This window comes from Leptosomus discolor, chromosome 14 (genome assembly GCF_034619465.1).
Source record: "Leptosomus discolor isolate bLepDis1 chromosome 14, bLepDis1.hap2, whole genome shotgun sequence".
Lineage (NCBI taxonomy): Eukaryota > Metazoa > Chordata > Aves > Leptosomiformes > Leptosomidae > Leptosomus > Leptosomus discolor.
In genome coordinates, this window is record NC_141404.1 from 1165027 (window position 1) to 1177472 (window position 12446).

Below are 12446 nucleotides of genomic sequence, written 5' to 3' on the forward strand. Positions count from 1 at the left end.
CATACATTTTACTCATCACGTGCTGCTCACAGGCAGCTGGGAACCAGCTCTCTACGCCACCCCAGAAGACGGGATTTTTGTCCAGATAGACGCTGCAGCATCCCAGGAGGGTCAGTTCTGCGCCCCCTGTTCTCAAGGCAGAGCTGGTGGCAGCGAGCTGAAGCTGAAGCGCGGCTCCCCTCCGGACACCCTCCGAACAGCAGCCAGATCCGAACGCACGGCTGCCTGAGGCGCAGCGCCGGCTGGCAGCGGCCAGGGCCCCTCTCTGCCCAGGAGGATTGTTATGGCTCTTGGCATCTGGCCATGTGCCACAAGAACATGGGTCTGGAGCAGACTGAGGGTCCAGCTAGCCTCATCTCCAGCTCTACCAGAGGACAGTAATTAATTCTTATTCAATATATCCTCCACGAAGCCCAGGTTCAGGGATTTCCCCAGTCAGAGGTTATGCCTGGGGCATCGTACGTGGCCCCTCTCAGAGCCCCGTGCTCGAGGCATTTGTTCGATCCTTCTTTGAGCCCGGTGACACAACCGACCCCAGTGCCGGGCGCATGGCCTGCCCCAGCCCCATGCCGTCCTGCTGGAAAGGCTTGTTGGGGCTGGAGGGGAAGGGCTGTTCAACCTGCAGTGTGGTAATTCCACCAGATGCTCTCAAACGGGTAACTGGTCCCTCTTCACCTTCACCCATCGCTATCATCTTAGATGCCTCTATCATCTACGTTCCATCACACAAGTTAACTTGGCACCTCCAGCCCAGCTCTCATATAATGAAGAGCAAACAACCCCTCCCCACTCATCTCCCCGAACCTCCCACGCTCTTACGGACCTTCCCTGTCTCCTCTCCATCACCTCCAGCCCATGCTGATGGTCCCCCATCCACACGGCCGTCACCCCAGGGCTCTCCTCAGTGCCTGAGCCAGTGGGCATCCCCGGGACGGAGCCCCGTGCGGTGGCATCGGCACAGGGGGCTGATTTGGGGCTGCCGGGTCGGTGGGCTGGAGCAGCCGCCTGCGGGAGGGCGGCGTGGCTGCGTACGGAGGGCTGGGCAGCAGCAGCAGAGGCCCCATCACCAGCGCTGGCGGCACCATGGCGCTGGACCAAGAGCACCGTGGAGAAGTGCTCCATCGCGAGATGGGTTGTTGATGAGAATCTATTACAGACACCAACCAGACAGAGGAACAGGATGAGCAGCTCCTTAAATACCTACCTATAATGAGTAGCGAGAAAAAGTGCTCTATCATGGATGATTGCAATCTCAGGGACATTTGCTTGGCGCTTTTAAAAATTAAAGATAATAACTTTCTAACAGAAACAATATTGCTGTCACCTTGGGGAAATTCTCTGCCTGGCCTCACTCAGAAGGACCGAGAGGAGCTGAAAGCTGGGGAAGAGCTGGTGGCTGTCCAGGGGCAGCTGCTTCCAGCCCAATTTAACGCCTTCGGTGCGAATCAGCTCAGCTCAGCAGAGCCAAAAGCAACCACGGACAAAACCAATTGGGAGAAAAAACATAAACGCAGAAGCACGACTGCTGCTGAGGGGCAAGGGCAGAGCGCTTCCCCGGCGCCGCACGCCTCCATCGGGCCTGCTGAAAGGGGAATTGCAAACCACAATTAAAAAAATTAAAAATCAGGGCTTTTGATATTGGAAGTAGCAGTGGCTGATAACAGAAGGTAGTGGGATCAGTTCAAATAAATCTGCAACCGAAAGGTTCAGCAGAAGAAGGAGGCATTCTTTAGTCACGTTAGAAGAAAGGAGCTTTACTGCTGATGTAAATCACTACCAGATCATGACAGTGCAACTGTCAGTCATGAAGCAGCAGTGACACACAATTATTTATTCATCAGATACTTCTGTTCTGTACTTGGAGACAAATAGGCTCCTGTGTTCCGCCAGGAGTTCGGGAGGATGCTAAATGGCGACTATTAAGTGTAAACATGAAACTGGTAGGACTAGAGAACTTCCTCCCAAGAGCGTTCAAAGACCAGGCTGAGAAGTTCTATGAAGATCTAAAATGGATTTTAATAAACCTTGGCATTCTGTTGGATTTCTAGAAGACAGGAAAAGCTGGCTTAATGCCACGAGCGACGGCGATGAGCGATGATAGAGGCTGCATCCCCAGCACCGCCTGCGGGTTAGCTGAGGGGGGCAGCGCAGGGAGGAACCAGGGGATGGGATAAATGTCAAACAGCCTTGCGGAAAATCGATTTATCAAACTTCATAAATTTTTCTTGATATGGTTACAAATTCAGTTGATAAAGGAAATGAGGAACATAATACATTTAGAGTTCCACAGGGTGTTTGATTTAGCTCTCCTGAAAAAGTGAAAGACTGGTATAAGGCAGAATCAACAGCGCTTTATTAAAGGGACCGGGAGGCAGATTGCAGAGATCGCACGTTGCCATCCGAACAGGATCGCCCGTTACCAGGATAGCGCTGAGCTCTAACTACGTCTTTATCGAGAGCATTGAAGAAAACATGAAATAACCGTGGGGCAAAGAGCAGAGCAAAGGCTGGCTGCAATATCAACGAACGGTGGAGGTGGGTCAGGCGGATTTGGGCAGCTCATGGACTCATTCAGCAACGGCTGTTTTTATACAGCCAAGCTCAAGGTTTTACAGCCAGGAACTAGGAGAACAGCTACAGGTTGGGCGCAGGAGATGATGCCCTGCCAGCACAGCAGACGGGGCTTGGGGTGGTGGGGGACCCCCACACGCAGGAGCTCCCTGGGGGAGGCTGTAGTGGAGAGGGCTGGAGAGCCCCGCGGGTGTACAACCAGACAGCTTCCAGAAACAAGCAAAAAACAGCTTGTGGGGCTACGTGAGACTGAAGTACCGCAGATTATTTCTTGGGTTCATAGGAAGTTTGAGGGGTTCATTCCTTTTTCCCAGTGCAACAGCGGGCCTAGGGACACGGAGATTCACCCTCAGCTGAAGTCTCCAGGACTGACCATCTGTGTAAAACGCACCAGGGGCCAGCAGGAGTTGCAGGTCAGGTGCAGAAACGGCTCGGCAGCTCCTGTGGGCTGTAGGGGGCAGCTGACAATACCCGCGATATTATGTTTTAACCTGGAGAGTATCCCCCCAAAAAGACCAAAACCCAAGCAGAGCTCTCTGCGTTTGGCGGGGAGGAATTGCCAGCTCGGCGAAGGCCGCGTGGACGCTGCTGCGGGGGAGGCGGGGGGGGACCAGGACAGGTCCGAGTGGGACAGCTTGGTTGAGGAACGGCTCTGGGGCCCTGTGTCCTCTGCAAACCGCCCCATGCCCCTCTGCAAACCGCCCCGCACCCTCTGCAAACCACCCCGCACCCTCTGCAAACTGCCCCGTGTCCTCTGCAAACGGCCCCGCGTCTGGCCCCAGCTGAGGATGGCGCAGAGGGACGGCAGGACGCCGTGTGTCCTCCGGGAGGGAGGCAGGCAGAGCAACGCTCGTGGTCCTCCTGAAATGACGGAGCACTTTATTCTCATGAGGGAAATGAAGGAAGAAAGGAAAAGTACCACATCGCCTTAAAATATGGTATTTCAAGCAGCCTTGGCCAAATCCTCCCGCTACTCCTGCCCGTTTCAGACCTGCATGCTGCCATGGAGCCGGTCCCAATCTATACCACGCAGCAGGGAGGACAAGGAGGCTCCCCGCGTTTAACGATGCTGAATTTAATTAAGTTTGATGACAGCCAAAGTTCTTTTACTTTCCTAAAACCAGCGCAAGCCTAAGCAGCTATTTCTCAGCTCCAGCTTTCTCCCTGAAGTGCCGTGCGTTTCCCTACCTTTGCTATTAACAAGGAAGTCGCAGGGGAAAACAACCGACGATAAACAGCCACGGGGGACACGCACCGACAAACGCTGGTCACGTTTGAGCGGGAAGCACAAGCCGACACCTACTAAGAATTCGCCTGTTGTGAAAGCGATAATTAGAATTCCAGCGCTGCGATTTAGAACAGAGGCTACCCCAGCACAGCAGCCTGGGAACGCCCGCCTGGGCTCCAGATATTGAGTCAACCACTAATTTGTGTTTTCCAGTGTGGGTGTCTCTACATAGGTCTTCGGCGGCTTCATTCAAGATTTATCCGCTCTCGCCTATGGGCTTTTGACGCTCACGTGGTGCGAGCGGCTCCCACGCAGGCGCTCAGCGTGTGTGACTGACACGGATTTAAAGAGCATCTGCGACGGAGCGTGCACCCGGCGCTCACGTCGGTCATCTTAATAATCTGCCACGCACACGCAGCCAGACGAGCCGCGGGAGCTCGACACTTAATTCCTCCGTCGTTACACACATTAAACCCCCCGTTAGCGGCGGAAAGTTCAAGGCCGAGGCGCTTCCCGATGGGCAGCGAGCGCGGCTCAGTGCTAAAAGCACCTTCGGCACCACAGGAGAACCGGCCCTTTCGACTGGCCGTGTTCATTCCCAGCACAGGGTGACAAAGGGCAACCTCTGCTTTTCCAGCCAGATGGAACGAGCGCACGGAGCCAGCGGCACGGCGAGGCCCTGCCAGCAGGGATCCCGCAGGACCTGCTGCACGTAGAAGTACTGGGTGCAGGGGCTCAGCACCCCGTGCTGCTGCGGCGCAGGGTGCGCTGATGGAGAGAGCGGCTGAGCGGCTGCAGCAGCGATCCTCGGCTCCTGGGGGGGGGGGACACACCACAGCCCCCGCTGCAGCCCTGTCCAACCTCCCACCGCACGGAGCCCGGCACAGCTCAGCTGGGGGCAGTTCTCCCTTCCCAGCACCGCACCCACCAACAGCCTGCGAGACACCAGCTCGTTTCTCCAGCAAAATCCAGGAGGGTGATGAGCAGCCCTGCTGCACCCCCCAGCACCATCGCAGCCCCCATCGCTCACCCCCAGCACCCGCTGGGACCCTCCCCGCCCAGCTGCCGGCTCAGTGCTGCACCCCCCCCCCCCCCCCGCAGCCCCCATTGCCCACCTGCACCCCACACACACGCAAGGGATGACGGAGCCTGTGCCCAGCACGAGGCCTCGGTTGTGCCACAGCTACAGCCGAGCAGCACCAGCACAGCGGGAGCACCAGCCCAGGGGGGAGAACGTGCAGTGGGGAGTGACGACCCCACGGCGAGCCCGTGCCCCGCTGCTCCCAGCCCCGCGCCTGGGCGCAGGGCGATGGGCTGTGATTCAGCCCCGAGCGCTGGCGTGGCACCGTTAAGCCCTTTCCCGAGCGTGCTGTGCTCAGGAGACCGGGGCCTCGCTGGCTCTTTCCAAAGCAGTGATTTATCGCAGTGAGGGAAACATAAAACATTCGCTGAAAAAAAAAAATACAGCCGGCAAAACCAAGAATTTTGGAAATTACTCATGCCTCCAGCGATCCCATCTTTCACAGCTCTGGCTGCTGCCTCCTTGGCTCCCTCGGCCCAAGAGGGGAGACAGATTATCTCAAATTATTTATTATGGAATTAGAGCATGATCCAAACCCTCCTTGAATCAATAAGAAAGCTCCGACTGACTTCACCGGGTTTAGGACCGAGCACCGGGAACAGGCAGGGTATTTCTGCATCGTGGCCGTGACTCACCGAGAACTTTCCAATGTGGAGGGAGCAGCTCGGCTGCCGCGGCTCGCTTGCCCCCACCATGGGGGGCGTCGCTCCCGGGCTGGGGGAGCCTGTCACCCCCAGGGCCCTGCAGGACAGTGGGGCAGGTGTCCCCCCCCCAAGTACACAGGACACCAACTCCTAATTTTAAAAGTTATGGCCCAGTGTGGTTCCACCAGCCATTTTTTGCTGCGCAGGTACCAGCACCTGGCCCCCTTCAAGCTCATGTTCAAGCCCAGCCTGTTGTTGCTCATATAAGTCTCAACCAGTAGCTCTGGGTCAAAAACTGCCCCCAAAGCGTGGCCTGGGCTGCAGGAGGGCTGCAGCCGCCGTGGGCTCTCCAGCCGGGCGCTGCTGCAGGAGCACAGCAATGGGGAGAAGTGGGGAGCGGGAACCCGACCGTGGGGCAGCCCAGGCAGGCCATGGGGCAGGGACAGAGGGACACACTGCGATGGGGCAGCAGCAGCAGCAGCAGCAGCAGCAGCAGCACACCTTGCTCTGCTCTGCTGTGCGGAGGAGAAGGGCTGGCACCGGTGGTGGGGCTCGGCTACCAAAATGCCGGGGGCGATGGGTCTCCCCCTGACAGGGGCACGGTGCCTGCGGAGCCTTGGAGAGCGAGGGGAGAGGCTGAGGGGCTTCGCTGGCGGAGCCCCGCGCCTGAAAACAGCCGCCGGGGCCGGGAGAGGGACCTGTGGCCTCTCGGCCCGAACCCCCCCGAGCGCCGCACACGCACCGCGCTGCGGGGGGATGCACAGCGCGGCTGCCCACGGCCACCGCCGGTCCCCGCGCACGGGGTGTATGTGCGTGTGTGTGTGTGGGGGTGTTCCCCACACCCCGCGGCCGCCCCCGGGACCCGGCACCACCCGGACCCCGCGTCCAATGTTCCCCCCCCCCTCGCCCCGCGGCGGTGCCCGGGGAGGGGAGGGCGGCGGGGGCTGGGAGGGATGCTCCGCTCGCCGGGGGGCCCGGCTCTGGGCTGAGGGGGGGGTCCCGGGATGCCCCTGCCCTCCCCGGAACTTTTGGGCAGGACCCCCCGCGGGGCAGGGGTGGGGGGCCACGGAGCGGGGGGGGACACGACGACGACACACGGGACACGGACGCCCCGGCGGGGCGGTCGGTACCTTCCAGGCAGCACGTCCTCCAGAGCCCCGAGTGGGTCATCACCTCCTCGTTCTTGCGGCTGGTGTCGTTGTCGCCCGTGGACTTAGTCCTGCACACGCCGCGCGAGTAGAGCCAGTAGTCGGTGCCCACGGCGATGGTCATGAGGCTGAAGGCTGCGAAGGCTCCCACCGTGGTGATGAGCATCTGGACGCCGCGGTCACACATCCTCATGCTGCTTCATCCTACGGCGGCGGCTCGCAGGGGAAGGGCCGGCGCCGCCGCCCGCCGCCGCGCTCCGCGCTCGGCGCCTCATGCCCCCGCGGCCCGCGGCGAGCCGGGCCCCCCCGGCGGCGCAGCGCGGGGCCGCCGAGCCCCCGGGCGCCCGGCCGGCATGGCCCGAGCGGCGGCAGCGGCGGCGGCGGCGGCGGCGGCGGCGGCGGCAGCAGCGCGGGGCGCGGAGCGGCTCCGCCGTGCGCCCGCGGCGGGAGCGCGGCGCCTCTCCCGGCGCCTCCCCCGCGCCGCCCGGCCAAGGCATCCGCGGGGGGCGGCGGGGGCGGGGGGCAGCGGAGGGCGGGCCGCGGGGGGGGGGGGGGGGGGGGGGGGCTGCGCCGCCTGGAAACCGCCTCCCGCCCGGCCGGGGATGGGGGAGAGCGGGACGGGGGAGCCCGCACCGGGGGGCCGGCACCGACCGGGCGGGGACAGACCCGGGGCGGGGAGCGGGACCAGGACCGGGACCGAGCGAGGACGGGGACCGCGACCGGCACCGCCCCGAGGGACCGGGACCTGGCGGGGGAGCCCACCCCGGGGTGTTGGGACCGGTACCGGGGCGGGGGAGCCCACCCCGCGCTGCTGGGAACGGGACCGGGACCTGGACCTGGCGGGGGAGCCCACTCCGGGGTTCTGGGACTGGGACCTGGCGGGGGAGCCCACCCCGGGGTGTTGGGACCGGTACCGGCGCGGGGGAGCCCACCCCGGGCTGCTGGGAACGGGACCGGGACCGGGACCTGGAGGGGGAGCCCACCCCGGGGCGCTGGGACCGGGACCGGGGATGCCGGGCAGGCACCCGCCCCCAGACCCCCGGCACCGGGCAGCTGGTCTCCCCTCGCCCCACCGCGGCCCGCCCCGGCGCTGGAGCACCCCTGAGCCGGGGGCACCGCAGGGGCGGCGGCTCTGGGGGATGCCCCGGGGGATGCCCGGTGCCCGTGCTCTGCCCGCGGAGCTGTCTGTCCCCCGGGGGCCGGTTTTTAGCCCCTGCCCAAGTGCTGCCACAAACCAAAACCGAAGCGGGTGCCAGCAAACAGGCGTTGCACCTTGGGGTGTTTTCCACATCGCCCTCCTTGACTGTGTCCCACCAGTTAAAACCCGCACTCCCCGCACCTCTCTGCTGGCTCCTCATCTCTCTCAGTTTGCAGCCAGTGGGGTGAGCTCATGACTCATGCGACCTTTCAAATAAGCCCTATAATATACCCACCTCTTAAATTAATAGGTTTTTTAAGGGCTATGCATGAGACAGAAAAGCATATGATTTACCTGACCGTGCGTACTTCCACAGTTCTCATTTGTATGCACTCACATGTAAATACTAGTTATTTACTCCCAAAATGCAAACACAAAATTATGAAGGTTGCCAAAACCGGAGAAATTAAGAAGTGTGAAAATTAAGTAGCCGCCTCAACCTTAAATCACCCTCTTTGTGCATACTCATGAGGCAGGGCACGCTGATTGCAGTGCTGCACGGTTCTTTCCCCAGCACCCTGCTGCACGCACTGTGCCCACTGCCTCGGCTGCCCGGCTGTGGACCACCCTGGTTTATCCCCCCTGCTTCGTGATGGGCCCTTTGCCTCGACTTCCACCCCAGTTCAAGGGTCCAGCTGGAGGCAGAGGCAGCTCTGCCCGGGCTCTCCCGGGTGCACAGCACCAGTTCCTGCTTTTCCAGCGTTTCCACCCCCAGAGCTGTGGTGCTCAGTGGGCCGGCGGGCGGACAGGACTCTCTGATGAGGGTGAGGATGGAGCTCAGGGACTGTGATCAGAAGCATCTGCCCAAGCTGAACCATGGGGTTCTTTTCTGTGTGTTTTTTGAGGAGGGGTCGGAGTTGCCCCGTTCCTGTGACTGGCGCTGGCGGCAGCACACGACGGGTGCAGGTCGCGCCTTGGCGTCACGGGCTGGGCACCCCCATGAGCGCCGCGCGTGGCCGCACCGGGACGCGGTTCCTGCGTGAGCTGGTGGGTACCACGAAGGTGGCTCAGGGTGAGGTGCGGGGAAAGACCGTGCTTCTCCGGGACAGCTGCCGCAGCCACGGCATTACGCTCCCTCGTCCTGCCGCCCCCACCCGTTCCCACCGCCTGTCACCCAGCTCCTGCAGCGCGTGGGGCAGCGCCTGACACCAGCACCCTGCCCGGCCCCCATCCTGCGCAGAGGCAGGCGTCCCGGGGAGGAGGCAGCAAAGATATCTCACACCTACAGCGAAGGGGCTGCAAATTGCATTCCGAGTGGGGGATTTTGCAGCCTTAATTGTGTTATTTTAACACAGCGTGTGTAGGTGTGTGCAGAGTGCACATGTACCGTTTCCTAGGCTTTTAACAAAGCAAGCTCGAACAGAATCAAAGTCCGTGTCAGATCATGTTGGCCCTTGTAGGGGCTGGTGGCAGGGACACCCCGTGCCAAGCCCTGCGCCCCTCTTACCACTCGTTGAATGGAGCAGCCAGTCCCAGGAGTGAGCCTGGAGCTCTGCCCACGGCAGCCGCTCCAGGGGACACGCAGCGGCTCACTAAGATTTGCAGCCAACAAGAATTTGGGGACCTTGCCCTCCCGCTTTGCAGCTCAGACTCTGGAGGCAGCGAGCCCCGGCTGTGACAGCCTGGGCCCCTCCAGCTCCTCGCTGTTCACTGCCTTATCCACCATCGCCTGCCTGCTTACAGATCTGGACCCTTCTGAGCTCGGCAAAGTGGAAACAAATAACAGAAACCAGCTCACGCTGCGAAGATTGTACAACTTGTGCAAAAAAAAAAAAGCTGTCCTTGCAGGCAAAAATGTCCTAAACCGAGATCAGTTAGGCTTTGTCCTTCCAAATCCAGCGATGAAAGCTCTGCTGCATTTAAATTGGCAAAGTGACAGAAAGTAAGTAGTCAGAAATAATCCCTAGCTGGATTAGGTTTTTTTCTTGAAGGAAGAGAGGCTCTGATACAAGGCGAGCTTAGGTCATTAGCAATGCAGTGAGATGCTGAGCTCCAGCCTTGCCTAGGCTTCGCTTCATTTCCCTGCTCCTGGGGGCTGCGAGGGGATAAGGACTCCAGAGCCTTCGGCACACGTGTTCATCCCTCCCCACTCCCACGAGGGGATTATTTATATCTGCACATGCCTTGGAAAGGCTGGTTGCAATCTACTGGCTCTAACAGGGCTCCAGTGGTGAGCCTGCTGTGTCCCGTGAGCTACGGAGGTCAGGGAGGTTCTCCCAGAGGGGACACGGGTGAGCAATGCCACTGTGCGTGTGGCACACGCCGGCTTGCTCGGTGTGAGCTTCTGCCGGTGCCTACCGGCTCTGCAGCTGCCCGCTGGACTTCCAGCAGTTGAGTAGCAAGAAAATATCAGGGGAGAGAAACAGGAGCCCGGTCTTGTTAAGCCTCTTTACGCGGGGAAGCTGCGAAGGGAGCGCGGGAGCGGCCGTGCGCGGGCGGGCGAGCAGCACCAGCCTCTCGGGAGACCCGGGTGAAGGCGCTCACAGCAGCCGCACGCTGAAGACCACCCCACTCTGCCCACGCTTCTGCTTCCACACACCCCAGCCGCACACGCTGGCGTGCCCCACCATCGCATCGGCTTGTTTTAACTCTGCACCGGTGCCCTGGGTCGACAAAACAAGTCCAGGTGAGGACGGGTGACATCCCCAGTGGATGACAGGGGACAGCAAACCTCAGGCCAGCGCTGCAGGGTTCCCCCGGCTGCTCCGTGCCGGCTCCAAGGGTACGGGGTGCTGCGTGCCGTGCAGCAGCTGCCCATCCCAGCGGCCCTGCTGGGGACATCCCCACCCTGCGGGAAGGAAGCCAAAGGAATCCCTTCCCCGAGGTCGTACAAAGACCACCCTCTCCATGGAGCGGGTCTGCGTGGGATGGGTGGGAAGGAGGAAGGTTATCAAAGGGTTTCCATGAGGCGGTGGTACCACAAAAGGAATAAAAGAACAAATAGCAGGAGATTAAAAGGTATTTCGTAGTCTGAGTCCAGCTGGACCTTGCTGAGCCACCATCAAAGGTTTGCTGTGGCTCCGACCCACCGCAATTTAATGGATTTGATTGAAATTCTTTGAAGACATGGGTAACAAATAACGAGGCAAACAGGATTGTAATGCAAATGAAAGAGATGAAAGATGGCTTCAGGGGGACGGCTCCTGAAGGTCAGAGCCTGACGCGGAGCTGCTCCTGGTCACTCCTTCAAACATTAATGAGGCTGCGTTCCTCCTGATGCCTTTGATGGATGGAGGGACAGCTCGGGAGGGAAACGCTGTGCTGATGTCTGGCCTTTATCCTCCTCGCTCCGAGCGGATCCTCCCCTCACCGCGGTGGGGAGGATTTTACCTGGGCTGCCGTAGGGACGTGGGTTTCTGCTGCCCGTGTTACACTGGGTGAGCAGATTTCTTAATCGGGTTTTTCCAGATACCCTGATGGAGCCTCTAACTTCAGAATTAATTAACGTCGCTATCAAAAGCTGAGTCGTTTGTCACAATGGTTTTGTCATTAGCTCCCATAATTAAGGAAAGTGTCATAAACCCAAATGTTTCCCTTACACAAGCCAGGATAACTGCAGCTCAGAAGCATTTCCGACACGCTGGGAATGGGCACGGCAGTGGAGCCGGGGAGAGGCTCGACCGAGCACCCCGAAACCCCGCACCGGGGCTGTGGGAGCCCGTCCTGGCACGGCCTCGCTGACCAGCCCGTCCTGCAGCTGTGGGGGGAGCGGCGGAGAGGCAGCGGGGGTGGCAGCAGGGGGACAGCCCAGGAGTGTCCGGCCCGGAGGAGAGATGCTGGAGCTACGCAGGCAGTGCCGGGGCTGGTCGAGCCCTGCAGTTTTCCCACCCCCAACATGAGCCGGGGTGGTCCCCGGTGAGCAGCACCCACACCGGGTGGGAGAGATGCAGACATCTCCCTGCTGAAGGCTTAGCTCAGTCCCCAAAGGGTGGAGGAACCGCCCTTCTGAACGCGCTCACCAGCCTTCACAAGGGCACTGCCCCCCAAAAAGCCAGTTCCCTCGATGGGGAGAGGCGGGTGGCGCCGTGCAGCTCTCCCCGCGGGCCGGCAGAACGCCGCGCTCGCCCGGCAAACCCTCCGCAGCCTCAGCAGCACCTGCAGACGCTGGGGGCTTCGCAGAGCCCCGACCCTCCCAGCCGGCTGCCCCCTGCCCTGGCTGGGCACGGCCGTGCGAAGCGCCCGCAGAGGGTCACCCCGGCACCCGCCCCCCGGCGCCAGCCAGCTCACCCCCCGCAGCCCGGCGTGAGCTCCAGGGGCTGGGAACCAGCGCTCACGGGGCGGTGGGGAGAGCATCTGCAATACCATTAATTAACTCATCTCCATTAACCAAAGATAAAACCTACACCTCCCCATCGGTCTAGATGGACCTTTATGTGCAGCCGCAGCTGCAGGTCTCCAGTCCGGACCGGCACTCAGGCAGGCTCCACCTGCTAACGTCCTCTGCCTGTGCAGAAATGCATCTTCTTTGCAGAAAAGCTGCAGCATCTCAGCGTTTGCTGCTGTAACAGGGCTCGGCGGGGCCCCTCCGGGTGGCCACGCAGGCGGCCAACAGCCAGGAGCAGGGGCCGATCGCCGG

General features: G+C 61.0%; 1 protein-coding gene across 1 annotated transcript in view; it reads right to left on the reverse strand.

Annotated features, from left to right (window-relative positions):
• CACNG3 (calcium voltage-gated channel auxiliary subunit gamma 3) overlaps positions 1-6865 on the reverse strand; it is a 30815-nt gene extending 23950 nt beyond the window's left edge. Inside the window, exon 1 of the mRNA XM_086473081.1 lies at positions 6655-6865. Coding sequence (XP_086329207.1) covers positions 6655-6865 — 211 coding nt within the window. The remainder of the gene's footprint in view (positions 1-6654) is intronic.
• Positions 6866-12446: the final 5581 nt, after the last annotated feature.